Here is a 26,726-nt window from a genome sequence, read left to right as displayed (position 1 = left end):
AGCCCAGGAGTCACACAGCCTGTGCAGCCTGCCTCTGCCCCTCCTGCCAGGGGAACCTGGGCAAGTCACCAACCCTCCCAGGGCCTCCAATCCCCTTCTCCACAATGAGGAGGGCAACATGTGTTCCCTGAGGCTCAACTAGGAAGCCAGACTGAGGGCAAGGATGGATGTCAGAGGCTGCCTAAACATGGGCAGAGGCTGGGGTTTGCTTTAGGCCCGCTCTTGAGGGGTGGTGGCGTTCAGGTCCACCTCCTTGGCCCCCTAATGGCAGCTCCCCCGCCAAGCTCACCCTCACCTTGCCTGCCGTTACAAAGGCCCATACCATGCACACCTCAGGGCTATGTGGATTCACATTGGTTTCTTTTTATTGGATTTTCCGTGGGCAACCTGGGTGCTTTGAGCTCTGCTCTGGGGCAGTGGGAGCTGCCCACCTTCTCCCAGGGCCTTGTAACAACTGGGTCCTCTGCTCCTGGGCTCAGGCTGCTGCCTTGAGATAAACCCAGTTTTCCCACTGCCTCCTTCTTCACTTGTGCCAGGCTGCCCAGCCAGGGGCACGGCCTGGGTGTCCTGGGTAACAGGCACTAGTCCAGAGCCCCCTAGCAGCAGCACCTGCCCGCTGTTGGCCCCAGTCGACTCCACAGTGTACGCAACACCATGGGCTGGCCTACAGCTTGGTGTTGAGGTGGAAGAAGTGGGGCGCTGCATAGGTTGTGACTGGTGGTGCGTGCCAGGCAGATGAGGCCGGGCAAAGTCTGTGGCGGAGAGCGCTGTCAAAGGACGTGGGGGGGAAGTGCATCAGGCCAGCGGCCATGGGTGAGGGGCCTGCAGTGGCCAGGAAGTGGGCCGGGAAGGCTGGGATGACCAGGGGGCTGAAGGGGAGTGCAGCCTGGCCCTTCAAGGGGCCCGGGGTGCCAGTGATGTTCAGCGGGCAGTGCAGCATGGTGCCCCTGTAGGCCTCTGGGGGCACAGGCCCCAGGGCTGGGCCCAGAAGGCAGGAGACCAGGCCGGACCCCGCAGGTTTGGCCCCACATTTCTTGGCATCTGCCTCCTTAAGAAAGGGAGACACGGCCCGCAGTCTCTTCCCACTGTGGGCAGCACCCTCTTCCTCCAGGCTGCGCTTGCTGCACAGGCCTGTGCTACCGGGGAAGGTGGGTGGGAGCGTGGGGCTCTCAGCTGGGACCTTGGCCATGGGGGACACCCAGCAGGCTTTGGGCTTGGGGTAGAGAATACCCTTTCTGGAGCCGCCTCTGTGGAATGCGGAAGGGCGGTTGGCGTCCCCACCCCACACCAGCTGGGGCTCTTTCACGGACAGCCCCTCTTTGCCAGGAGGCCCCAACAGCGCCCCATCTTTAAGTCTGGAGAAGAAGTCCCTGGGGTGCTGGCTGACAGGCTTCAGCACCTCGGTGGGGTGGGTGTGGAAGCAGCCCGTGAAGATGGGGGCTGCCGGGCAGGGGCCCGCCTGCGCCTCCTCCCTGAGGCTGCCACCCGGGGACTGCAATCCCTCCTGAGGGGTCAGCCGGTGCCTGGAATTCTCAGTCAGCCCTTTGGGGCTCTGGGGACTCCCTGGGAGGTGAACAGCTGGGGACGCCTGGGGCTCTGCCCCATGGCGACAGCCCTCTTCCTGGCACTGCAAGGCCTCCACCTTGCTCACCTGGGCCAGGAGCTTCTTTTTGGCCAGTGGTGACATGATGCCGTGTGTCCCCTTGCAGTAGAAGCTGGATAGGAGCCGCTTGTAGGCCTCAGGGCAGCCGCTGGCACCCACAGAGGACACAGAAGACCCAGAGGCCGGGCCCTGCTGTTCTGTACTGTTCCTGGGGGGCTCCTGGCTAAGAAGCGGTGCTGGGTCAGCAACATCCGCTTTGGTCTTTTCTGGCATCATCTGGAATGAGAGAAAGCCATGCCCCAGGGCTGCCTGAGCCATGCATCCTGACCCAAGGAGCAGGAGGCGGCACTTTCAGGCCTGCCCAGGTCCCCCGCTAGCCCTTGCAGTCATTTGTGCAGAATTTTCCAAAGGAGCCCTGTCCTCTGAGCGGACACAGCCTCAAGTCGGGACACAGGGCCTGGTGGGGGGGGTGCAGGCTGGAGTTCAGAGTCTACTTGCACAAGTACAGAACTTGTGCACTGTGGAGAACCTGGAACCTTCCAAGTCCCGCCCTGGGTGCATGTTCTGTGTGTTCTGAGCAGACAGCTCCGTGGCCACGGAGTTGTGGGGTGGGGGGGCTACAAGAGGCAGGGGACAGGGTGGCCCCAGCCAGCCACAGTCCTACCTGGTCCATGCGCCGCTCCTCCTTGGCCTTCTTCGGCCGCTCGGTGGCCCCATCATCCCCCCTGTTCTCCTTGGCCATCTTGTACTGTTTCCTGGGCTTGGAGGTGGGCAGCGGCTTGTCATCCTCCCCCTTCAGGTGCCGCACATATGGCAGGACCAGCCTGGGGAGGAACCAGGCATGTCCCCAGGAGGCCAGCGCCCATCCCCTCCACGGGCCTCTGTGGCCTCCTCTGAGCCCCCCCTTTCCCCGCCGGCGCCGAGGAAGACCCTCTCCTCCTCGCCCCGAAGCTTCAGCTCATTGGCTGCGCCCAGCCAGCCTGGGTCCCCGCAGCGCTGAGGACGGCGCACACCCCGCCCGCTCCGGGCAGAGTCCACCCAGCCCTCCCGGCGAGGTCGGCGAGGCCCCGCAGGGCAGGCGGCGTCCAGCACCCAGGCCGCCCCACCTACCTCTCGTAGTGGCGGCGCGTGCACGTGGCCGCGCTGGTGCTGCCCGGGCTGCCCCCCAGCTCGTCGTACACGTTCTTCCAGAGGCGGCGCCCGGTCACCTGCAAGGGCACCTCGTGAGGGCGCGGCCGGCGAGCACCCCCTGGCGGCGGGGTCCTTGCGGCTCTGGCCGCCCTCGCCGGGACTCGAAGGACTGCGGTTTGGCAGCTGCTCTGCGGCTCCCACCGCGGCCGGCAGACTCCCCCTCCCAGGGCCACGGACTGCTGGCCCAAGCAGTTTTTCCAACACGGGGCGGCCAGAACAGATGGGGAAGGCTGAAAAGCTGCTTTGAGCAGCAGAGAACCAGCGGGGGAGGCGGGGAGGAAGGGGCAGGACTGGGGATGCTGGCTCTTCCTCTGTCCAGAGGCAAGGACAGCGCTGCAGGCCCACCCCAGGGAGATGCAGTTTGGCAAGGACTGGGGGTGCCTTCCTTACCAGCTCATAGGCCCCCAGCTTCTCCACTGCCTTGTAGATCTTCCACAGGTTAACTGGGGAGAGAGGGGCAGGCTGGCCGTCAGCCTCTGTGGGAGGTGGGGCAGCCACCCCTTCCTAGTGCCCTGACACGCGGGCACAGGCCAGCACACACCCAGCCGGGGCCACTGCAACAGATGGGCAGGCTGTGGCCTGTGCACCGCTGGCCCAGTGGCAGCCTGGAGGGAGGCCTCCTTTCTATCTGCAACCTGGGTCACCCAGAGTGGGAGTGCCTGCCCAATGCCCTGCCCAGGCGGGGTTCCCTGCTGGGCCCCCCTCCCTGCCTGCACCCCAGGGACGCACTCTGCTTGAAGCCGAGATGGGGCACCCTCTCGATGGGCGTGTGTCGCTCCTTCATGAACTTGTAGAGGCTGACCAGGAAGGCCTGCTCCTCCTCCCGCTCCTGCTCCTCCTCCCGCTCCCCGCCTGCCTCAGGGGAGTCCTGGGGAGAGAACAGGAGGCATTGGGATGGGCCCCAGTTGGTGGCTGGCTGCTGGGGATGTGCAGAAACCACTGGCTGCAGGAGGAACCTGCCCCCAACCCGTTTCCCAGATTGCACCTAGCCACTGTTCTGGGAGGGAGTGACTGTTCCTGGGTTCGGCAGGTGCAGGTGTCAGCTCTCAGTGCCCCAGGGCAGGGGCTAGAGTTCAGGACCTCCCCAGAGGCTGGGCACCCCAGAGCAGCTGACTCCAGAGGTGGCCACAAGAGCAGTCCCTGGCCTTCTCCAGGCCAGGGTCACTTCTCTGTCTTGTTCTTGATATTTCTGTCAGCTCCTCTGCCAGACTAGGAGCTCCTGGAGGGCAGGCTCAGTGTCCCGGGACTCCCCGCCGCCCTCTCCCCCACCCCCAATGCCGAGGGAAAAGCTGAAGGAACAAAGGTGCTTGGTGCTTTCCGGGGCCGCGAGGTTGCTCTGTCAGGTCCACATTCCCCGAGCCTCTGTGTCCCCAGCCTGCTGTGCTGAGCACAGGGAGGTGAAGCCCTGGGCTTCAACTGCACACAGCTGTCAGGGGCACAGGACTTTTGGTTGTGGGTCCCAGAGGGGCAATCTCCACTGATGCCATTCATCCAGCAAGTAGCTCAGGGCAGAGAGCCCAGGGCCTACACCCTACTCAGAGAACAGACAGCTTCCAGGACATAAACCATCTAGACTAGGACAGTGCAGACAGCCATGTGTTCCCAAAATATTTGATCCAGCTGGGCATGGTGGCTCACGCCTGTAATCCTAGCACTTTGGGAGGCCGAGGTGGGCAGATCACCTGAGGTCAGGAGTTTGAGACCAGCCTAACCAACATGGGGAAATCCCATCTCTACTAAAAATGCAAAAATTAGCCAGGCCTGGTAGTGCATGCCTGTAATCCCAGCTACTTGGGAGGCTGAGGCAGAAGAATCGTTTGAACCCAGGAGGTGGAGGCTGCAGTGAGCCAAGATTGTGCCACTGCCTTCCAGCTGGGTAACAGTGAGACTCTGCCTAAAAAAAAAAAAAAAAATTGATTCAAGTTTATTTCAGTGTTTTTACTTTTTTTGTTAGTTGTAAATAGCTTCTGTAATAGTTCAGTGTTTTTAAGGTATTAAAGACCTCTGAGAAGAAACAACATATGAACTCATTTATCACCCATGAAATTGTAACATGCCGGGGCCCTGGGGCTGGTCTGTGCAGACCTCAGAAGGAAGGCTCTCTCACAGCTGCTCAAGTCAATCTGCTCCTCCAGGCCTCTACTCTGAATTCCCGGCAAGCTGCTAAAGACGACTGCCATTTGCAAACACTTTTCTGCATGAATCAGGATACTTTTCCAGACTGTGCCACCAAAGCAAACGGCCAAAATGAATGAAAGCTGGGGCCAACTGTGCTCCGAAAAAGCTGCCTGCAGCGCCCCCTTCAGACTCTGCTCATCGCAACAGCCCTGTTGGTCCCATGTTATGCATTTGGATGAATGGATGTGAATGTGGTTTTGCATCACGGGCTGGAGCTTTTGTCTGTGTTATGGATCAGGGTGGTGGGCCATCTTCACTTGAAAAAAGGGGTCTGCTACAAAAACCAAGATTGAAACTCTCTGGCACAGAAGACAAGTAAGTCCCCTGGCTGCTGGACAGGGCCAGGGTAGGAACATATCTGCCTCCTGAGAGCTTGGGGAGTGTCCAGGTTCACCTGGAGGCTGAACACAGGTGAGGGTGGCAGGGAAGAGCGCCCAGGGAGTCAGCAGAGGGACTCAACTCACCTCCAGTGGGATGGCGTTCTGGCTCCCGTTCTGCTCGCCAACAGGTTTGGGGGATGCAGGTGGATCTAGGGCGTCACCCTCTGCGGACTGCTTCCTGTTCCCTTTGACAGGGGCTGCTGCAAGGAGAGAGAGGGAAGGAGGAAGGGGTGGGGAGAGAGCACCTGAGATGCAAGCAGGAGGAACAGGAGCAGTCTCCCCATCCCCAATCAGAGTCGTCAGAGGGCACCGGGGCTCACTCCTGTGATTCCCAGCACTTTGGGAGGCCCAGGCAGGCGATCACCTGATGTCAGGAGTTCGAGACCTGTCTGGCCAACATAGTGAGACCCCGTCTCTATCATAAAAAAAAAAAAAAAGGCCAGAGGAAGGAGTGTGTCCCTGGCTGCACACAGGCTACACACACACACACACACACCCTCCTTCCCACTCCCCTACAGCCCACTGCATCCGCTCCACACCTGCCCTTTTCTTTCCTCTGCTCCAGCTATCTCCCCACATCTTTGAAGGAAACGCAAAACTACCTTGAGGTCAAGTCACAGGAGGCCGGGGTTGGGCTATGGCGCTTGGGAAAATCCTGTCTCCAAAAACCGGCTGCATGCTGAGACACAGAGTTGAGAAGCAGCTCAGTCTCACTGGAGAGCTAAAGGATCCCATGGCTGTGGTCCCAAAGCAACCCAGGGGTCCCTGGGTAGTAGTTCCCCTGGGAGTATTCGGGAACATCTGACCTTCCTGAGCATCTGCAGAGTTCTAACTGCCCTAATTAGGCTACATGCTCCCCTCACCTGCAAGGGTCCTGGTGACCCCTCAGGTCTCTGCTGACAAGTGCCTTCCCCTGGGTGGCCTCCTCTGGCCCCTGGCCATGGGCAGCTCCTCTGTCGCCCTTGGCTACTCACAGCCATCCTGGCTGAACTGCCTGTGGCTCCTGGGGCTCCCTGGTAGCTTGGTGAGGCTGCCCATACCCCACACAGTGGGTGCCAAGCTGGAATGAGCAAGGCTTACAGCAACCCTGCATTGCAGGCAGGAAAAGCTGTGGGCTCTATTTTACTGAGAACCACCATGTGCCGATGGCTGCAAAAACGCAACACCTCTGCCACTGCAAAAACCACAACCATTGGAAACTGCCTCGGGCCACACCGCAGGCTGGCAGCAGACACCAGACCAGGAACCCACGTCTTCTGACAACCTTTCTTTCTGTCCTTTGTCCTTTTGTTAATCAAGTATGAATTGGTTCACTCCCTCCCAGGACATCCTTATTGTTAGGAACCTATGAGATTTCCCTTCCATCCCAGACAGAAAAAGAATCTCCTCGGGAACAAGAAACCCAAACCAGCATAAGCCAGGGGCCGCTGGTACTCAGAGGCATGGGGTAGAATCCTTGGCTAGCAAAGAACTCTAGGATCTTCCTCTCCCATTTCACAGCAGGGAAGACTGAGGCACAAAGTCACAGAGGACTTGGCTGGAAAGGCATCAGTCTGGTGGGTCACTCGTTAGTACCCACGATTTCTGGAGACTGGTGTGTCAGAAGCTAGCCCAAGAGGGTGGCCCAAAGTCGTCCTGCTTTGGTAGGTGTTCTTACGTCTTGCCTCCATGTTGATGGCTGCTGAGTGATCTCAGGGTGGTGGTTTCTCGGGCTAGGGTGACTGTGGCAATTTCTTAAAAGAAGACAACAATGAAGTTTGCCACATCCATTAACTCTTCCTTTTTTTTTTTTTTTTTTTTTGAGACAGAATCTCGCTCTGTCGCCCAGGCTGGAGTACAGTGGTGTGATCTTGATTCACTGCAATCTCTGCCTCCCGGGTTCAAGTGATTCTTCTGCCTCAGCCTCCTGAGTAGCTGGAACTACAGGCGCCTGCCACCACGCCCGGCTAATTTTTGTATTTTTAGTAGAGACGGGGTTTCACCATATTGGCCAGGCTGGTCTCGAACTCCTGACCTCATGATCTGTCCACCTCGGCCTCCCAAAGTGCTGGGATTACAAGCATGAGCCACTGTGCCTGCAACTCTTCCTTTCGTGAAAGATTTTTCCATGACATGCATGTGATGCTGTTTTTGACAGCATTTTATCCACAGCAAAACTTCTTTCAAAACTGATGTCCATCCTCTCACACCCTGTTGCTGCTTTATCAACTAAGTTTCTGTAACATTCTAAATCCCTTGTTGTCATTTTGACAATGTTCACAGCATCTCCGCCAGGAGTAGATTCTACCTCAAGAAGCCATTTTAGGATGGGCACAGTGGCTCATGCCTGTCATCCCAGCACTTTGGGGGGCCGAGGTAGGTGGATCACCTGAGGTCAGGAGTTTGAGACCAGCCTGGCCAGCATGGCGAAACCCTGTCTCTACTAAAAATACAAAAATTACCCAGGCGTGGCGGGCGCCTGTAGTTCGAGCTACTCAGGAGGCTGAAGCAGAAGAATCACTTGAACCCGGGAGGCAGAGATTGTAGTGAACCAAGATCACACCACTGTACTCCAGCCTGGGCGACAGAGCGAGATTCTGTATCAAAAAAAGAAAGAAAGAAAAAGAAGAAAAGAAAGAAAGAGAAAGAAAGGAAGGAAGGAAGGAAGTGGGGGAGAGAGAGAGAGAGGAGAGAGAGGAGAGAGGAGAGAGGAGAGAGAGGGAGAGGGGGAGAGGGGGAGAGGGGGAGAGAGAGAGAGAGAGAGAGGAAGAAGAAGAAGAAGGGAAGAGAAGAGAGAGAGAGAGAGAGAGAGAGAGAGAGAAGAGAGAGAGAGAGAAACAAAAAAAGTCACTTTCTTTGCCCACCCATACAAAACAACTCCTCATCCACTCAAGTTTGATCATGAGATTGCCGCAATTCAGTCTCATTCTCAAGCTCTGTTTCTAACTCTAGTTCTCTTGCAGGTTCTACCGCATCTGCAGTGACTTCTCCACTGAAGTCCTGAAGCCCTCAAAGTCATCCATGAAGGCTGGAATCAACTTCTTCCAAATGCTTGGATATTTTGACCTCCTCCCACAAATCACAAATGTTCCTTAAATGCTCTCTGGAGGTTTTCAATGTATTTTGCCCGGATCCATCAGAGGAATCACTGTCTATGGCAGCTATAGCCTTACAAAATTGATTTCTTCAATAACAAGACTGGAAACTTGAAATGACTCCTTGATCCTTGGCTCTAGAATAAATGTTGTGCTAGCAGGCATGAAAACATGCAGCTCCCGGTACATTTTCATCAGCCCTCTTGGGTGACCGGTTGCCTTGTCAATGAGTAGTCATATTTTGAAAGGAATGTTTATTCTGAGCAGTAGGTCTCAACAGTTGGCCTAAAATACTCAGTAAACCACGTTATAAACAGATGTGCTGTCATCCAGGCTTTGTTATTTCATTTGTAGAACAGAGTGAGTACATAATTCTTCAAGGTTCTAGGTTTTTTTGGAATGATAACTGAGCATTGGCTTCAACTTAAAGCCACCAGCTGCATTAGCCCTAACAAGTCAGCCTGTCTTTTGAAGCCACGCATTGACTTCTTAGCTATGAAAGTCCTAGATGACATCTTTTTCTGATACAAAACTGTTTCATCTACATGGAAAATCTGTGGTAGTGTGGCCACCTGCATTTTTATGTGATGGAGATGGCATCTTTCCTTAAACCTCATGAAGCAACCTCTGCTAGCTTCCAACTTTTCTTCTGCAGCTTCCTCACCTCTCTCAGCCTTCACAGAATTGGAGATTCAGAACCTTGGTCTGGATTAGGCTTTGGCTTAAGGGAGTGTTATGGCTTGTCGGATCTTCTATCCCGAGCTCTCAAACTTTCTCCATTATCAACAATAAGGCTTTTTCACTTTCTTACCATGTGTGTTCACTGGAATAGTACTTCCGATTTCCTTCAATAGCTTTTCCTTGGCATTCACAACTTGGCAAACCAGTGCAAGAGGCCTAGCTTTCAGCCTGGCTGGGCTTTCAACCTGCCCTCCTCACTCAGCTTAATTATTTCTAGTTTTTCATTTAAAGATAAAGACCTGTAACTCTTCCTTTCACTTGAACACTTACAGACCACTGTAGGATTAATTGGCCCACTTTCAATATTGTTGTGCCTTAGGCAACAGGGAGGCCACCGAAGAGAAAGAGAGGAAGAGAGATGGGGAATGCTGGTTGATGGAGCAGGTGGAGGACGAGCACACCCAACATTTATCGATTTAGTTCACTGTCTTTGTGGGTGGGGTTCATGGTACCCCAAAACAATGACAATAGTAACATCAAAGATCACTGATCACAGATCACTGTAACAGATACAATAATGAAAAAGTTTGAAGTGTTGTAAGAATCACCAAACTGTGACACCGAGACACAAAGCGAGTGCATGCTGTTAAAAATGGCATCGATAGACTTGCCGATGCCGGGTTGCCACAAACCTTCAATGAGTAAAAGATGCAGTATCTGTGAAGTACAATAAAGCAAAGCATGATAGAGCAAGGTGTGCCTGCACATTCTCTCCCTCAGTCCTGGAGGAATTCCATTTGAAAGAGGGGGAATCTGAAGCCAGAATGGTTATGGGTAAGTCAATTGACTCCCTGGCGGACCCGGATTCAAATCAAGGTCTGATTCTGGTCCAGTGGCTGCTGTGGTTACCAACATTTGCAAAGCCTTCATGAAGAGTCCAAGTAAGCCTGGAGAGAAACCAATCCTAAGGCTTGTCAAAGAGAAAGAGATCAGGGCCACCCTCTTGAGCTAGCTTCTGACACACCAGTCTCCAGAAATCATGGGTACTAACAAGTGACCCACCAGACTGATGCCTTTCCAACCAAGTCCTCTGTGACTCTGTGCCTCAGTCTTCCCTGCTGTGAAACGGGAGAGGAAGATCCTTGCTCAGATAGAAGCTTTGCTAGCTATCTGTGAATTCCCAAAACCTTCCAGGTCCGGGAGCACCTCCTCCACCGGGTCTTCTCCCGCTGCCTGCTACCCTCGGCTCCCACATCCCTCCCCTCATTCCTGCAGCCCCAGAGCCTCGGCATCCACGGACCCTCTCCATGTCTTCCTTGGTATGACTGGGGCTTCTCAGTCACTGACCTGCTATGTGACCCTGGCAAGTCGCTGCCCCTTGGGCTTCAGAAAAATACGGCGGTTAGACAGGGCCCATCAGAATCACCTGGAGGAGCATTTTGAAAGACGCTGGTGCTCCGGCCCCACCCTCAGAGTCTGATTTAAGGTCCAAGGTGGGGCAGCAGGGTTAAAGCTCCCCAGGGCATCCCAGTGGGCAGCCAGGCTGCGAGCCAGGGGGCGAGACGGGCCCTAGTCCCTTCTGTGTGGTTCAGAGTTTGCGAGCTCTGCCTGGACCACACTGGGGGAAAATCTCCTGGAGTCGGGCGCTGGTGTTACCTGGAAAGGAGGTCACCAGTTTGAGCTGTTTAACCCCAGATGGGAAAGGGATTGGAGCTGTCGCCTTAAGCCACAAAGGGAAACATTCTATCTCTGTGTCCAGCCGAGTCCCCAAATGAACTCGGTCGCCCTTCTCAGGATGGGTGCTCTGTCCTGCCAGGGCCCTCTGGGTTGCAGGCCTTTGGAACCTCATTTTCGCAGCATTAGATGAACGAGAAGGGAGCGTCCTCTCCCCCTTGGTCTTCAGGGTGCCCTCTGTCTTGTCCCTCGCTGCCCTAATCTCTCCCTTTCCCTGATCATTCACAGATCAGGGTTACATTTGTAAAAAGGGTTCTGCTATAAAAAAATAAGCTTGAAACCCACCTCCATAGATGTTGGGCCACACAGGTCCTGCGCTGGGAGGTAGAGAGCTGGCAGCCAGGCAGGCAGGACCTGCGCAGTGGGGTGGGCCCTCTCCTGGCTCTTCGGAGGAGGGAAAAGGCTTATGGAGCTGGAGGCCCCATCTCCCAGCCCCACTCAGCCCACAGAGGCAGGAGAAACCCACTTGCCCGAGAGCTGCTGCTGCTGCTAGCCACCGCACTGCTGCCTTGTTCCCAGCCTTGTGTGCAGATGCCTTCCTGGCATAATGCCTTGCATGTTTTATTTGTAGCAGCAGTGGGGGATCAAATGCAAAGAAGAAAAGTGCTCTCCATAAGAACGTCATCCACCTTTGGCCGGGCGCGGTGGCTCAAGCCTGTAATCCCAGCACTTTGGGAGGCCGAGACGGGCGGATCACGAGGTCAGGAGATCGAGACCATCCTGGCTAACACGGTGAAACCCGTCTCTACTAAAATATACAAAAAAATTAGCCGGGCGAGATGGCGGGCGCCTGTAGTCCAGCTACTCGGGAGGCTGAGGCGAGAGAATGGCGTAAACCCGGGAGGCGGAGCTTGCAGTGAGCTGAGATCCGGCCACTGCACTCCAGCCTGGGTGACAGAGCGAGACTCCGTCTCAAAAAAAAAAAAAAAAAAAAAAAAAAAAAAAAAAAGAACGTCATCCAGACTTCACCTTTCTCCATCCAGCAAGCAATAATGATGATGATGGTGATGACTGTCTCATTACTCACTTGTAACACATCTGGAATCTATTCCTGTATACAGGATGAAATAGGGATCCTAGCCATATTTTCTCCCCATTGGTTAGGGGGTCCCAGTGAGTGGCCTCCTCCCCCAATGGCGTAAAATGCTACTTTCCCCACAATGTCAATGCTTATAAGGAACACATGTGGGACTATTTCTGGACTTTCTATTCTGTTTCATCCACGGTGGAATGCCAGGACCTGTGCACACTGTTTTCATTTTTTGTAGCTTTATAAAACAACTTACTATCCAGAGGGCAAGTTGCCCAGTATTACTTGTCTTTTTAAAATATTCCATCTGAACTTTGGGATAATTCTGTTACATTCTCTTAAAACAAAACAAAATAAAACAATTAAAAAAAACGCATTTGGGAGGCCGAGGCGGGCAGATCACGAGGTTAAGAAATCGAGACCATCGTGGCCAACATGGTGAAACCTCGTCTCTACTAAAAATACAAAAATTAGCTGGGCATGGTGGCACACACCAATAATCCCAGCTACTTGGGAGGCTGAGGCAGGAAAATCACTTGAACCCAGGAGGTGGAGGTTGCAGTGAGCTGAGATCAGGCCACTGCACTCCAGCCTGGGCGACAGAGACTCTGTCTCCAAAACAAACAAACAAACAAACAAACAAACAAAAAACTCCCACTACTGGGGCTTTGACTGCATTTAAATTTAGAAACTACTTTAAGGAAAAATAATACCTTTACAGTACTGCATCTTTCTTTTCAGGACCATGTGTCTCCATAATTCAGGTTTCCCTCTGCAGTCCTCAGAAGTCCCTTCTTAAAAAGCCCCTGTGCTTTCTTGGGGAGGTTTATTCCTAGTTTGTTCCTTGCGTTTTGTGCAGCTAGAAAATGGTGTTAGAAAAACCCTGACAACGGTAGGTCACTCCACAAGCCCCCCTGCAATTTCCTCATTTCACTGCTGGGAAGAGGGCCAAGGCAGGCTAGGTGGCTGCACCAGAAGACGAGCCTGGGCTCATAGTGATCCCGTCCCTCACTAGGCAGAGAGAGGGTGCAGCACCGGTGCTGGGCAGGAGGATTGCCTGAGGCTCTTCCTGATTTCTTTCCAACTCCATGGCTCCTGTCTGAGTCAAGCTCAACTCCCAGATCCTAACACTCCAGCACTGAAGAGGTTAATCTGTCACTCCCTCCAGTAGAGGATGCTTCCATAGGTCTACTTGTTCTCAAGTTATATGCTCCACTGACTGAAATCAGTGCCCTGGCTGGCGTGGGCTGGGCATCTCATGCAACACTGCTTTGTTGAATCTTCCCAGCCATCCAGATATAACAGATAGAATGCCTGAGGCTCAGAGAGGTTCACTAACTTGCCTGGGGCCACACAGCTTATCCATGGCAGAGCTGGGATTCAGAACCAGGGTAGTCTGACTCCTGAGAGACGCTGATCCCTGACAGCTAGATTTTTTTCTTTGTAATGGGAGCAGGGAGACCTCAAGTTCCTTATCTGTGCTCAGAGGGTGCAAGCTCATCCCCTTTCCCCAAGTAGATGTGCAGTTTCCCAGCATATCGCTCCGGTCACTCTGCTAGCAAGAGCAGGTCTGTGTTGACTGCTAAGGCATCCAGGCTCAGGGATGGGAGGGGGCTGGTCAGAGAGCTGGGCAGCGGGGGCGTGGGGGGGGGCATGGCCCCCACACCCTGTGAATCAACTTCCTGGCCTGGGTGGGGGAGGGCCCGGAGGACCCACCGTCTTTGAATAAGGGGTGTTATCTCCATAATCTTGAGGAAGGAGGAAAGACCTGTTGATACCTACTGAGATTCCTTTTAAAAAACTGCTCCCTGTTACCTGACAGAGTGGGGGCCAGCTCTGGCCAGGGCCCAGCCAACCTGGTGAAGTTGGGGTATGCAAAGGCAGGAAGGTGAAGGCAGTGGGGCGGTGGTCGAGAGTCACTGAAGACAAACTTAAGATGTCTCACGGGGCTTAGCTAGGACTAGAAGGTAGCTATGGGGCCGGGCAGTGGGTGGATGTGGGGAAGTCAGCGGGGCCCCTACCCTGCCAGACATCAAGCTGGAAGGAGATGAGAGTAGGCCAAGAGGACAGATGGGGCAAGGGGCTCTAGCACCGCATGGCTGCACCTCTTACCAAGTTGGTCACTGCTTCTGTATCTCCCTTTCCCATCCACAAGATGGGCGTGCTAGACTCAATGTGCCCAATGTTCTCAGCGGAAGAAAGCGAGAAGAGAAAGGAGGCTTCCCCCACAAACCACAGCCAGGCTCAGTGAGAAGACTGGAGGCCTGCTTGTCCTGCTCCCTCCCCAAGGCACCTCGCTGCCCAGCAGCTGCTCCGGAAACATCAGCCTCCTGGGTGCAGGACTTACAGACCCCTGTTGCCCAGAGAGGGGCAGTGACTAGCACATGGCCACACAGCTCTCAAGGTTAAGGGTCTGCTGGAGGCGCACACCCCTTTCCTTCTCTCCCTCCCTCCCCATCTTTCTGCTGCCCGCCCCATTCACCCTGGGTGTGATGGGAAGGAAGTGACACTTCCTTTCATGAAAAGTCACCGACTGGGAACAGTGCGTCAATTACCACAATAATGGTAACAGCAGCCTCAATAACAACCAGCAGACGCCGCCCCGCCCCCTCGGCTGAGGTTGTTGGCTTAAGTTTCTCTGAGCTTGAGCTGGAGCGAAACAAAGACAGCCTTTGAAGCGGCGAAACGGCCGGTCCACTTGGCAGCCCGGGAGCGGCGGCCAGGCCGAGTCTCCGCGGAGCTTGCTCCAGGAGTCTGGGGACGGGGGGCCTGCCAGGGGCTGAGCTGGAGCCAGCAATGAGGAGAAACACGATGGGCCTGGGACCTCCACTCCCTACCAGGGCACAGGTGCAGCTCATGCCACAACCAGGCCTCAGTACCTCAACTTGGGGGAGGGCGAGAGAGACAGGGTCTGGGAGCAGCTGAGGCCACAGGAGCCACCAGAGGGTACAGAAGGGGAAGGAGGTGCGGGGGACACTCAATGTGAGGCTGCCAACTTCCAAGCCCCACTCTCCCTGTCGCTCTTACCAGGCTCTGGGATGTCCTAAAAGCCCCAATTCCAGGATGGGGCCGTCCCTCCCCACTGAGTTCGGACCACATTTGGTGGTGACAGTGAGAGCCCCTCAGATGGTGTTCCCATTCCACCTACGGGACAGAGGCTCAGAAGTGCCAGGTGACGTCTCCCAACTGTAAAGGCAGATTGTCGGAGGCCCTTTCTACCTCTGCCACACCAAGTTCTAGGGCCCAGGCGGGTCCCTACGGCCTGGACTGGGCTCTGAGCTCTGCCGTGGGGTGAAGTCCTCGAGCCCCCTCTCCCACCCCTCCTGTGCTCTAGCGTTGCCTGTCAGCAGAGACGCCGCCGTGCGTCTGGGCTCCCACCAGTGGGGCCCGGGTGGCGCAAGAGGCACCTGTTGTCCTTCCCTGGGGCCCGCGGAGCCCTTCTTACTGACCCAAGACTCCGCAAACAAAGGGACACTGGACCCGCAGCGCCTCGGGACTCCCTGTGCCCTCGGGGATCCTGCATCGCGCAAGCCCCACCACGCCGGCGCTGGGCGGAGGATGACGCGACCCCAGCCCGGGCGACCCCTAGACACCGCGGAGGGACTGAGCGCAGGCCCGGGTGGCCCCGCAGCTCCGGCCGAGCGCGAAGCCGGGCATCGCTGCCCGCGCTCTTGCCCTCTTCCCCCGGCACTCCCCACTCGCCGCCCCGTCTCTTCTGCAGACCGAGGGAAAAGAAGGGGACACACAAGGGACAGGACAGCAACCAGGGAAGCGACCCCTCTCCTGCGGGGCTGCGGCGGGTGGGCGGAGAGACGGGAGAGGAAAAGAGAGAAGGGAAGAGAAGCAAGGGGCAGGGGCGCGAAGCCGGGCGCCCGGGACCATCGGCGCAGCCCGCGGCCGAAAGAGGAACCTTGGCGCCTTCACAGCGCATTGAGCAAGTTCTTCGCAGCCGCGCAGCCCCTGCAGGAAACGGCGCCGCGGAGAAAGGGCCGCGCGCCCCGGACCCGGAGTCTGCGCCCGGCGGCGCCGCGGTTCGGAAACCCGCGGGATGTCAGGGGCGGGGGGCGGCCGCCGGCAGCTGTCACAACACATGAGCCGAACCCCCCTCGCGGGGGAAACCGCAGCAGGAAGTGGGACGACAGGGCCGCACCGGGCTCGGCACATTTCAGCCAAGAGACGGCGAAAAGAGTTTCGAGATAAACGCCCGGGAAGCCCCTGGCCGCCAGAACTTTTTGTCTTTCCTTTTCTCGAAACGCGCGCGGACGCCCAGCCTCACCCGTTCAGCGCCGGCCGGGGAGCGCTGAAGCCGCGGGCCGGGCTCGCTCCCTTCGGCCCGCGCCCCGAAGCCCACCGCGGACCCCTCTCCGCCCCGCACAGCGCACCGACCGCCACGAGGGCTGTAGGGGACCCGGCGCCGGCACCCAGGCCCTTCCTGCAGGGCCGCCGAGCCCCGGCCCGGGCCGCGCCGTGAAGCCGCTTACCCATGGCCCGGCGAGGTCCCGCGGCGCTCGTCCCGAGACCCTCAGCGCGCGGCTGTCCTGGCCCGCGCTCTCTGAGGTACTGGCTCGCGGCGCCGCCCGCCGGCCGCCTCTCCGCAGCCCCGCCCCGCCCCGCCCCTGCTCGCCCCAGTCTGGGCTCCCATTGGTGGGTCCCGCTCCGTCGTGCGGGGGAGGCGGGGGGCGGGAGGGGGGCGCGCCCGGGGACCTCTGGGAATTGTAGTGCGTGCCCCTCGCCTCTCGGCTTTCAGAGTGGGGCCCATGAAAAAGGCTACTCACCTAGAGGAGCGGAGGCAGGACCCCCAAGAATCATTGATGTCTTGTGCCTCAGTTTCCCTGGAGGCAAAACTAGAGCCTTGGAAAAATCCTCCTTGCTTTCAGCAGAGCACTGAGGGCTCTGTGGAGCGAGCAAAGTGCTTCTGACTTTGATTTGAAAGTGGCCCTGTGCGCTTCCCATTCCCCACCCAGTCCAACAAAGAAGGCCAGGTGAGGACGGGAGCGGCGACTCACACCTGGAATCCCTGTGCTTTGGAAGGCGGAGGCGGGAGGATCACTTGAGCCCAGAAGGTCGAAGCTGTAGTGTGTTGCAATCACACCACTGCACTCTATCCTGGGCAACAGACGGAGACCCTGCCTCAAGAAAAAGAAAAAAAAAAACGGAGAGGTGGTTAGTGTGAGCTAGACAAGGACCGAACTAGTAAATCCTTGGCCTAGGTTCTGTGGCCAGGCCTGCCAGTAATAGTCAGTGTCCACATACATAATGCAGACAGAGTGTGGCAGCTACAAGCTGAGTAGTCCTAAGAGGGGGCATGAGTTCAGGCTGTAGGAGGTGGGAATGAGGCCTAGGGTGAATGGAGGCAGGAAGAGGTGCCCAGCCAGCCATAGCAGCAACTTGGATCTGTGCAGGCCAAAGAGGAAGAAACGGAGGCTCAGGGTTTCAGTCTCAGCCGGTGGTTACCTAGGACGGGAGCACTGTTCCTAGCACATAGAAGCTACACAGAAATCTTTGTTGATGAATTTTAATACTCATAATAGCTGTATGCACTTCACACCATCATTGTCCTCATTTTGTAGGGTAAAACTCAGGTCTGAAAGATTGGCTTAAGTAACACAGATGGTAGGTGTTGGAGCCAGAGCTAGACCCAGGAAGAGGAGCCCTCATACCCAGGCATCCCCCCCACCCACTAGGCACCCATTACTGACCACTTGTCATACTGGTGCCCCTCCTCACACTAAAAGAATGGACCAGGGCTGCAGTTTGGTGAACCTGAAACGCTGGCCCTTACTCTTTGGCCCTGGAATGGAAGATGTCTGCAGGCTCAGTCTAGAGCAGACGACACTGTGGGCTCTGCAGGATAAATTCCCTGTCTACCTAGTAATGGGTTGGCTTGTAAGAGCCAGCACCTGTAGAGTTGGTAATAGACACCCAGAACAATCGTAATTATCGTTATAACAATGCATCCCACTTCCAAGTTCACAAGCCACTTTCCCCTCCAGAAGAGCTAAGGCTGTGGTGGAAGACACTATGATGGGATGCCATCAGGAAGCACCTTTGTCCATCCTGGAAGCATTGATTGGCAGGCACTATGCCCAAGGTTGGGAATGGAGCTCTGGATGCAGCCTCCAGGGTCATAATCTAGGCCAACCCCTCACTTGTGGGTTGGATACCCCTACTGACAAGAAACTCATTATCTTATAAGACAGCAGCTCATCCCAAGAGTTAGGGTTATTCTGCCATCCGGGCAGCTGGGCACATTCTGACAGACAAGGGCTGGTGTGCAAAGCCTCAGCAAGTCAACACCTGCCTGTGCCAGCCTGGGAACGATAGGATCTAAATTTAATTGCTTCCTGAGGCAACTGTTTGCAATAGAAAGTAATTTACAATGGCCCGTAAATCCTGCGGAAAACAGACATCTTCATTCGTCTGGCTAAAAGCGTAAACACTTCCATTGCTCAAGCCTCCATCTCACACACCTCCACTCCGGCCCAAAGCCACCGTCCTCCACTCTTCAACCACAGGGTCCCAGGCCAGGACGCCTCTGTGCCTACAGAGGGGCCACCTAGCCCCTCAGTGTCCTGCTGTCTCTTTGTGTGTCTCAAGAATAAGAAAAACAAACTATCACTTAATAAATAAACACATTCTTCCTGTAAAAACATGCAAGTAGATCGGCCCTTTCTGATGCTACCCCAAATCCAGTTCCCTCCCTGCCCCAGAGTTAAGGACCCATCTGATTGGGTGAAGTCTTCCAGAACTTTCCCTATGTATTTTCAAAAATATGTATGTATCCAGGTATAGAAAAATATATGGCTTTGTTTTGTGTGTATGTTTAAGGAAACAATACAATTCTCATTGCTGCATTCTGAAACTTGCTTTTTTGATTACCACTAGATCTTACAGACTTTCCTTGTTAGAAGACAGATCTGCTTCTTTGGGAACTGCTGGGCTGTGTGCCCAGTACGGTGTATTTAATCTCCTCTTGATAGCGTTTAATCTTTTTGGAATTACATGAATCCTACTGAGAACATTATAGACCCCCTTAGAACAGTTTCAGGGCTAAGGAGCTCACAAAGTGTTCCCAGAGACTGAGCTAAAAGCTGCTTTTTAACTCCCACTTCCATGTCCTAGCACCTCTTGTTAGCCCATTTCTAGGAAGAAAGTCTGGCCCCGGGGGTGGTTCTCATCCTGGAGCTCTCAGAGCTGTAGGGACCATTCAAGATCATCTCTCCACCTGGTCTCATTTTAGAAAGGAGGCCACCAGGCCCAGAGAGGTTAAGCGAACCGCCCAAAGTCACACAGTAAAATCAGTGCTTTTGTGTCATCTGGGACCCGCAAACCCATCCAGTGCCCTCAGGAAACAGAATGCATAGCCAGTCTTCTATCCTGGGAAGCTCAGTTCCCAGGCTCAGCAGTTGCCAAAGGCCCCTAGGGCTTTGTTTTCAAAGGAGAAACGAAGCAGGGAAGTATTTTTAACGCAGCCCCACCCTGCTTGCCTAACTCCTCGTTCCCCGTGCTAGCTGTCCAGGAAAGGCCAGCTTCACAGCAGCATTTGCAACTCATGGAAAACAACAAATGCCCGAAATAGACGATACCCAAGCTCAGGAATGGAAAAAATTGGCTCATGGTTTCAAATGCCTCTTTTAGAAAAAGACAAGAATAGCTTTTGGCCTTTGGGGAACTGCTGGGGGTGAGGGAGTGGGGAGGTGGTTGTGAGTCCCAGATCACCAAGGGCCAACTTCCTGCCTGAAAGAGCTTTGGCCACTGTACCCCAGGGCGCGTGTAAACCAGCTTCCCGAGCTTTGTCCACACTGGAAACTGCATCTGCACCTGGCTCTAGGTTCCCTCCAACCTCCGGCCACTCTGGAAAGACTTTCTGTGTTGGACCAGGGCTGGGCTGAGTTCACCTCTCCATCCCGCATCTCCCAACTGAGTCCCAGCAGGGTAGAAAACCATGGTTCTGAACTTCCTGAGCCTGAATGGTGGAAGCTGAATTCCCCTGGGGGAGGGGAACGGAGGGCAAGGAGAGAAAACTGGGGTTTTCATCCCCACTCAAGACACAGCCCAGCTCTGTGGCCTTGGACAAGTCACTTAACCTCTCAGCGCGTCAGCCTCCTCCTCTGGAAAGCAGGATAACTCTCCACTTTTTCAGTCATCCACTCATCCAATATGTGTTGTGTGGTCCTACTACGTGCCAGCACTGAGCTAGACATGGGATGTAGCCACGGCCAGAACGAAGTCCATATCCTTCGTGGCTCTTGCCAACTTCACAGGCTGCTAAGAATCAGTCCCTGCTCCAGCTACTCAGCCAAGGTCTTGTGCTGAAAGGGGTGAAAATGCCTTGGACCAGGGCTGACTCTAACACACACTGCACCATCTTGCATGGAGTATTCAATGTCGCTCTAGCCCTCTGAAGTGGGCGCTCTATCTATATCTATCCCCTTATTACAACTGAGAACTAGAGAGTAAGTGCTGGACAAGCCCGCAGACTCCTCCACAGATAGGAAGGAGTAAGTTTGGGCTGGGTGAGGGCCAGGCACTGGTAAGTCCCAGGGTCAGGGTAACTAAAGCTCTGTGGGAGTCTTGACTGGAGCTCAGCACAAAATGCACTGGACAAGGAATCTCTTAAAACCATTGGGTCTGTGTGACACTTTTACTTAAAATAAGGTCTCAACTGACCCACTCTCTGTTGTATGTCAGGTGACCCTTCCATGTGACAGAAGAGTAAAGTAAGACATGTAGCGGTTAAATGACCTCTGCCCAGCCAGACCCTGCCCATCTCCCACCAAGATGAGGCAGGAGAGGGGCGAGGAGTTGGGTTGGGGATGGGGGTCCCTAGGCGATGGGGGCGTGACTGGGGCCAGGAGAGAACTCCATCTCCCAGGATGCCGTGCAAGGGGGGCGTGTAGGGGCTGGGTCTCTGTGTAGGCAGGGCTGTAATTTCTTGGTATTTAAAAAAAAAAAAAAAAAAAGAGCAAAAGGAAAGAGAGAAAGAATCAAAGCCTCAAGCGTCACGTCTAGGAATAGTGCCGGAGTCCGGCCAAGTCATTAGAGACGATGAGTAATCCGGTTAAGTCATTTCTCTAAACACCATTCCTTGTAAGAGAATTAAAATATCAGCTTACATCAGAGGGGGAGAGGCAGGCTCCAGGGGCCCGGGCAGGAGCACGGCCAGGAAGGGGGCGTGGCTGGTACGCTCTGCCACTCAGCCCTGCCTGGGGTGGGGGCTGCATGCGGGGCCCTGCCAGCTGAGCCCTGGGCTTGCGGTGGGCGCTGACATCCAGCTAGCGGGGGTAGAGGGAGCGGCCCGCCACACCTCAGTTTATCTCGTTGTTCAGGGTGCTGGGGGAAGTTCGGGACCGCCTGCTCTTCAGAAAATCGTTGTCCCTCCTGGGGGCAGCCGGTGTTTTGTTTTGTTTTTTTCTTTCAGTGTTTCTCCCCTCCCTCCTAAGATGTCGAGTTGATATCTCGACAACTTCAGGTCTACCGTTGGAGTAAAGGGCTGGGGATCGGCCTGGGGACACAGGGAGGGGAAAGAGGGGTCCCCAAACCTCTGGAGAGGTGCCGATTTTCCGCTAGACTAACTGCCAAGTCGTGAGGGGTGATGCCTTAATTTCTATTTCCCCTTTTTCCCTTTAGTTGCCCTGTATTTGGAGAACGCGGGGCTGGGAATCCGCCAGACTTACGGGACAGTGGTAACTGCCAGCGCCACTTTCTGCATCCTGGGGGCAGGATTGTGATGACCTGGGGAGAGCTGCTGATCACGAAGCTGACCCTTGTGGGAGGCAGCCGCGTGGGCCTGTGGTCCCAGTGACTCAGGAGCTGAGGTGGGAGGGGATCTCTTGAGCCAGGAGTTCAAGGCTGCAGTGAGCTTTGATTGCACCAGGGCACTCTAGCCTGGGCGACAGAGCCAGACCCCAGCTTAAAAAAAAAAAAAAAAAAAAGCTGCCCTCAGTCTCGTTATAACACCTGCCCTCTGAGCCAGGACCCACAACGTGAATTGGGTTTCAGCTGTGAGCAGGACACAGATGTCATCTCACCCTCTGTAGCCCTAAAGAGGCCCAGAGACTTCCTAATGGCCTCCCAGCCGTTCCTAGGCAGTGTAGAATCACTCAGGTTTATGGTGGCAGGCCCTAAACACTCGAGGCAGGCTCCCCCCACACGCTGACTCCTGCAGCAACAGGCTAGGAGAGGTCCATGCCTCCCTGGGAGCTTCTCAACAGTCCAGAGAACAGAAACCTCCCTGGCTCTGGAGCCAGGTGGACTGCTGTGCAATCCGGGTACCCTCCCTTGCAGGTGGTATGACCTGGGATGGGTTATTCACTGTCTCCAACCCTCAGTTTTCCCATGTGAAATGGCGTTAGCAATACCTAGCTTGCAAGATTACTGTGAGGGTGAGAAATAACATAAGCCTTCAACAACTGATCATTCTATTGTAGCGGCTGCGAGAACAGCCTCCTTCACCAGTGGCATCAGAACTTCTGCAGGGTGGATTCTGTGCTCTTCAGGCCCTGCCCTGATGACCTGGGGCTGGGCGCTGAGACCCCACTCCCGATCAGGTTTTCTAGGTCTTTGGGTAGCAGCTGCAAAGTGCCCGCCCCCGCCCCGCTCCCCGGGTTCCTGGTGGGGTCCTAGGCTCTGGCCAGGATGCGAGCCTGAAGGGAGGAATTGTGGGGGAAGTCAGTGACTCATCTCCAATCTGAGTGGGCCCCACTAACCCCTTCAATACTGGAAGCCCAGGCTTTTCGGGGAGATACTGCTCTAATTCCTCCTCCCCAGATGAACTCATGGGACTTTGCGAATATGAAAACTAAAACTTTCAGCCTTGCAATGGTCGGGGGTCCGCTGGCTCCAAGAACTCAGATCCCTCCGAGGTTTCATACTCTCCCTGCGGCTCCCCCACACTGCAGCCCCGACCTGAAGCCCAGGTCCCTGCTTTCATCATCATGGTGTCATCCACCCGGCACCTGCCATAGGCAGGACTGCCCTTCCTGCCTGACATCCCAACTACCTTTGTTGGAAACAGTACCTGGCAGGGAGAATCCAAGCTGAACCCAGATCTAAATGGTCCTGTCTACACCCCAAGAGCTCTCATTCTCCCCGCATCTGCTGTGCATCCTTTCTGCTGCTGCAGGCCCAGGTGCAAGTGTGCAAACCATCTATGCATGGGTCTTGCATGCCAGGAGCCCACAGCTCACACATAGGATTGCACAAACATATCTATACACTAACTCACCAGAGAGCCAGCAAGAAGCCCCTGAGGCTTTCTTCCCCACATCTGGGGTACCGTGTCCTGCCTTGGACTCCTGGAAAAGGACACAGGGTTGTTCAGCCCCCCTCCCTCACCCCAGCTGCCCACCTGTGCCATGGTGTCTTCAGCCATGGGGCCAGCCTGACGGACTTTGCTCTGTTAAAACTGCCTTCTCTCTCTCTGCCTTGGCCTCAGCAGGCTCTTCCAGACCTGCCTGAGGGGTAGTGGCCATGGCTGAAGGCAGAGGGCTGCGTGAAGCGGGGGCTTCCCTGGGCCTTGGGCCTGGGTAAAGACAGCTCTGGACATGGAGGTGGCTAGTTTGGCATCCTCCCTCTCTGGCAAATATGGCAATATAGCCACACTGGGAGGGCTTTGCCCCAGTGCCCCATGCTGTTCCTGGAGCTGCGTGTGTGCATGAGCTGTACCCTCTGGGCCTGGAGGAGCCTTCCCGAGCTTGCCAGTTCCCACCATATCTACCTAGTGAACTTCTGCTCCTCCTTCAAGGGCCCACCTGAGGCAGATACTCAGGGGTCTCAGCACACACCTCTGCTCTGTGGCATGTGCCACATCGTGCTCCTGTGGTCAGCTCCATGCCACTGTGTGACTGGCCAGCAGCCCCTAAGCCTCTCGTCTCCAGCTAGGAGTGGTCTTTACTATCTGCCCACACCACGCTGCTGACAGGGCCGCAGAGCCCCGGCCGCTGCTCCTCCAGAAGAGGAAACTGAGGGTCTAAGTGGGAAGGGACTTAGCTAAGGTCTCACAGTCGCTTCAAAAGGTCTCAGAGTTGGTAAAGGAATTGGGAAGGAAGGGGAGGAAGTGAGAGGCCACTGAGGGCAGGTGCACAGTAGGCGCTAAACGAAGATCAACAGGAGAATGAAGGGCATGGAGGGTAGGGAGAAGGAAGAGGCCAGGCACCCACCTCCGCCCCGTCCCACCCTCCTCCATCACCAGGCATCATCTGCCCTTCCTTCTCGAGGGATTAGCGCTTCCTCATTGTCAAGGGCAGCACATTCTAGATGCTGGAGCCTTGACCTCACGTGCACCCCTCTCGCTGGAGTCTCGCTGGAGTCACACCCTCCCTATGGCTGCAGGCTGACTGCTCAGGCCACAGCCCCTTTCCTGGGTATTACTGTTGCTACTGAATCCTGGCCAGGGGTAGTGAGCACAGCCCAGGTCTTGGACTCCAGGACAGCACCCCCTTAGCTCCCCAAGGAGCTCAGGGGCCCCAAGCCCCTGGCCAGCTTGTCTTAGCTGGAGGGAGGTTCTGGGCATCCTGTAGCTGGACTCAGGCCTGCCTTGGCTGAGGAGAATCTGCCTTGGCACAGATTCTGTGCCAAAGCGAAGGGCAAATTTTTCTCCACAGGAAAACCAAGTACCCCAGTGCAGTTGAGCTCTCCGTGCTGTCTCCTATCTATGAAACCTGCTGGCAGGCACAATAACAGCCCTCACGCCTCCGGGTGCAATTACGGGCATTGGATGAGCTATTTCTTATAAAGGGCTTAGAACTGTGCCCACTGGCGGGAGGAAGTACTCCATAAACATTAGCTGGTTTCCACAGCCCTGGGTGAAACAGAAGGCACGGGGTGGGCCCAGGCTGGGGGAGTGGGGACAGGAAACCTGACTTCCAGCTCCAGCCCCAGCTCAGCAGATAGACCTTTTGGTTCTGCAAGGCCCCCAACCCCCTGCCTTCCCTCCTTCTGTACGTGTGTGTCATATTTTGTTGGCTTTGGGGCTTTCTTTACTTTTTTTCAAATAAACAAGGGCTGCATGAAACCTCTAATATTCTGGGTAAGTGTTGAAACAGCTCAGAAATCCCCTCCTCCCCTTGTGACTCAGTGGTAGGAGCCATAAGCAGAACTACTGGTGACACTGTGGGAGAGAAATTCTGCAAAATAACAGCTGGGCAGCCCGGGACCCCAGGGAGTTGAAATGGCACCTCGGAGGCACCAGGATGTCCTGGAGAGGCACCAAGGCCCGAGGTCCCCCAGGGACCGTGGAGGGGGCATTAAGCCTTGAAAAAGATCATGATGCCCATCCCCCCAGCATAATTAGAAATAAAAACAGCCCAGGACAGTTACATTAGTGTAAGGAAGTCCCTCAAGACTTTGACTTTTCCCGTAACGGCGATTTTCGATGCTCCTTGGGAAACATCAAATTCTTTCCAAGCATTCTTCTTTTTCCATTTTGGTGCCCTAAGCACTAGCGTGTTCGACCAAGCCCCTGCCCCAGCCCTGAGCGACCCCTGCAGGCTGCCTGGCCCCTCTGGGCACCGGCTCCGGGGCTGCGGCGGCGGGGGGCACAGGGGGCGGCACCGGCTGAGGGGGAGTGGGGGGAGAGCTGGAGGCGGGGCGGGGGGAGAGCTGGGGTGGGGCGGGGGGACAGCTGGGGGCGGGGCGGGGGGGGACAGCTGGGGGCGGGGCGGGGGGCGAGCTGGGGGCGGGGGGGACAGCTGGGGGCGGGGCGGGTGGAGAGCTGGGGTGGGGCGGGTGGAGAGCTGGGGGCGGGGCGGGGGGAGCTGGGGGCGGGGCGGGGGGCGAGCTGGGGGCGGGGCGGGGGGCGAGCTGGGGGCGGGGCGGGGGGCGAGCTGGGGGCGGGGGCGGGGGCGAGCTGGGGGCGGGGGGGGCGAGCTGGGGGCGGGGGCGGGGGCGAGCTGGGGGCGGGGCGGGGGGCGAGCTGGGGGCGGGGGGCGAGCTGGGGGCGGGGCGGGGAGGGCGCCCGGCGCCTCGGCCGCACCCCCCCACCCCACCCCCATCCGGGACCGCGCTGGGGTTTCAGAAAGCGCTTTTCTGGCCCTGCCGCCGGATCTGACTCAAAAAGGGGAGCTGGCTCAAACCGAAAGAATAATTCGGTTAGCCAAAGCGTCGATATTTCCCTGGGGCCCAAATGGCTGCCAGGCAGGGGGCTCCAGGGCCGCAGCCTCGCCGGCCCCTCGGGCCCCGCCGAAAGCCCCGGGCCCCACGCAGCCCCGCCACCGAAAGAGGCAGGAAGAGCAGCTGAGAGCGGGGCCTCCTCCAGCCCCCAGGCTGTGCCGGACGGTCGGACCCTCCCGAGGCCTTCCCTGCCTGTGCCAGTGGGCCCTGCTCTCCCGTGTCCTCAGGACGTTGGGCAGACCCCTGAAGCCTCTTTTCCAGCAGCAGGCACCTTCCTGCACACCTCCGTGAGTGAAGCTTTTCTGGAAGTATCACGTGGACACTTTTGGAGGCTTACACCCACTCTTAGAGCAACCTGGCGTCCCACTGCAGGGGCGTCCCGTCTTTTGAAGTTGAAGAATTGTCTTGCACCATACATAAAATACACTAACACTACCGATAGCCCGTGAGCTAAAAGAAAAAATCGCGAACATACCTCAGCGTTTTAAGGAAGCTTTATGAATTTGGGCCGCATTCAAAACCTTCCTGGGTCGCACGCCACCCGTGGGTCACGCGTTGGACAAGCTTGCATTCTGGAGACCGACTCGAAATTAACTGGAAACGAACCACTCGGGCCGATTCAACACCTCTGTCACCTATCCCTACCCACGATTTCACTCCCAGGCCGCTTGGCCTGGTGATGCTTGCCCTTTGGCCAGCGTCCTAGAGGTCACAGTGAGGCCCAAATGAACGGGGTTTTATTG

The 26,726-nt window shown here is 56.1% G+C and overlaps 2 protein-coding genes, 1 long non-coding RNA gene and 1 pseudogene across 7 annotated transcripts in view; 2 read left to right on the top strand and 2 right to left on the bottom strand.

Annotated features, from left to right (window-relative positions):
• The window catches only part of KANSL3 (KAT8 regulatory NSL complex subunit 3), a 72,129-nt gene extending 63,385 nt beyond the window's left edge, over positions 1-8,744 (top strand). The window contains exon 23 of the mRNA XM_033238867.1: positions 8,295-8,744. The gene's annotated coding sequence lies outside the window, so the exon portion shown is untranslated. The remainder of the gene's footprint in view (positions 1-8,294) is intronic.
• Positions 343-16,459, bottom strand: ARID5A (AT-rich interaction domain 5A). 4 transcript variants are annotated; one of them, XM_033238873.1, is made up of 7 exons: positions 16,353-16,459; positions 5,437-5,552; positions 3,524-3,662; positions 3,185-3,237; positions 2,714-2,811; positions 2,268-2,427; positions 343-1,879 (listed from the first exon to the last, which is right to left on the bottom strand). In XM_033238873.1, exons 1-7 carry the CDS (start codon positions 16,354-16,356, stop codon positions 665-667), a joined length of 1,785 nt encoding a protein of 594 aa, XP_033094764.1. In that variant the 5' UTR covers positions 16,357-16,459; the 3' UTR covers positions 343-664. The 4 variants fall into 4 exon arrangements, with proteins under 4 accessions (XP_033094764.1, XP_033094766.1, XP_033094765.1 ...); XM_033238875.1 differs by lacking the exon at positions 3,524-3,662 and having other exon boundaries at positions 344-1,879; positions 16,353-16,454; XM_033238874.1 differs by lacking the exons at positions 3,185-3,237; positions 3,524-3,662 and having other exon boundaries at positions 344-1,879.
• LOC117099596 lies at positions 12,428-16,346 on the bottom strand (annotated as a pseudogene). The gene has a single exon (XR_004443913.1). The product of XR_004443913.1 is annotated as an uncharacterized LOC117099596 (transcript).
• A 4,392-nt stretch (positions 16,460-20,851) lies between the features above and the next one.
• LOC117099597 lies at positions 20,852-25,268 on the top strand. Its single transcript, XR_004443914.1, has 3 exons — positions 20,852-20,931; positions 23,312-23,423; positions 24,950-25,268. It is a non-coding gene; the product is annotated as an uncharacterized LOC117099597 (long non-coding RNA).
• The last annotated feature ends 1,458 nt before the right edge of the window (positions 25,269-26,726 follow it).

This window comes from Trachypithecus francoisi, unplaced genomic scaffold, assembly GCF_009764315.1.
Source record: "Trachypithecus francoisi isolate TF-2019V2 unplaced genomic scaffold, Tfra_2.0 Lachesis_group17, whole genome shotgun sequence".
Taxonomy (NCBI): domain Eukaryota; kingdom Metazoa; phylum Chordata; class Mammalia; order Primates; family Cercopithecidae; genus Trachypithecus; species Trachypithecus francoisi.
The sequence above is the reverse complement of the archived record's forward strand: the minus strand, read 5'-3'. Positions and strand labels throughout refer to the sequence as shown.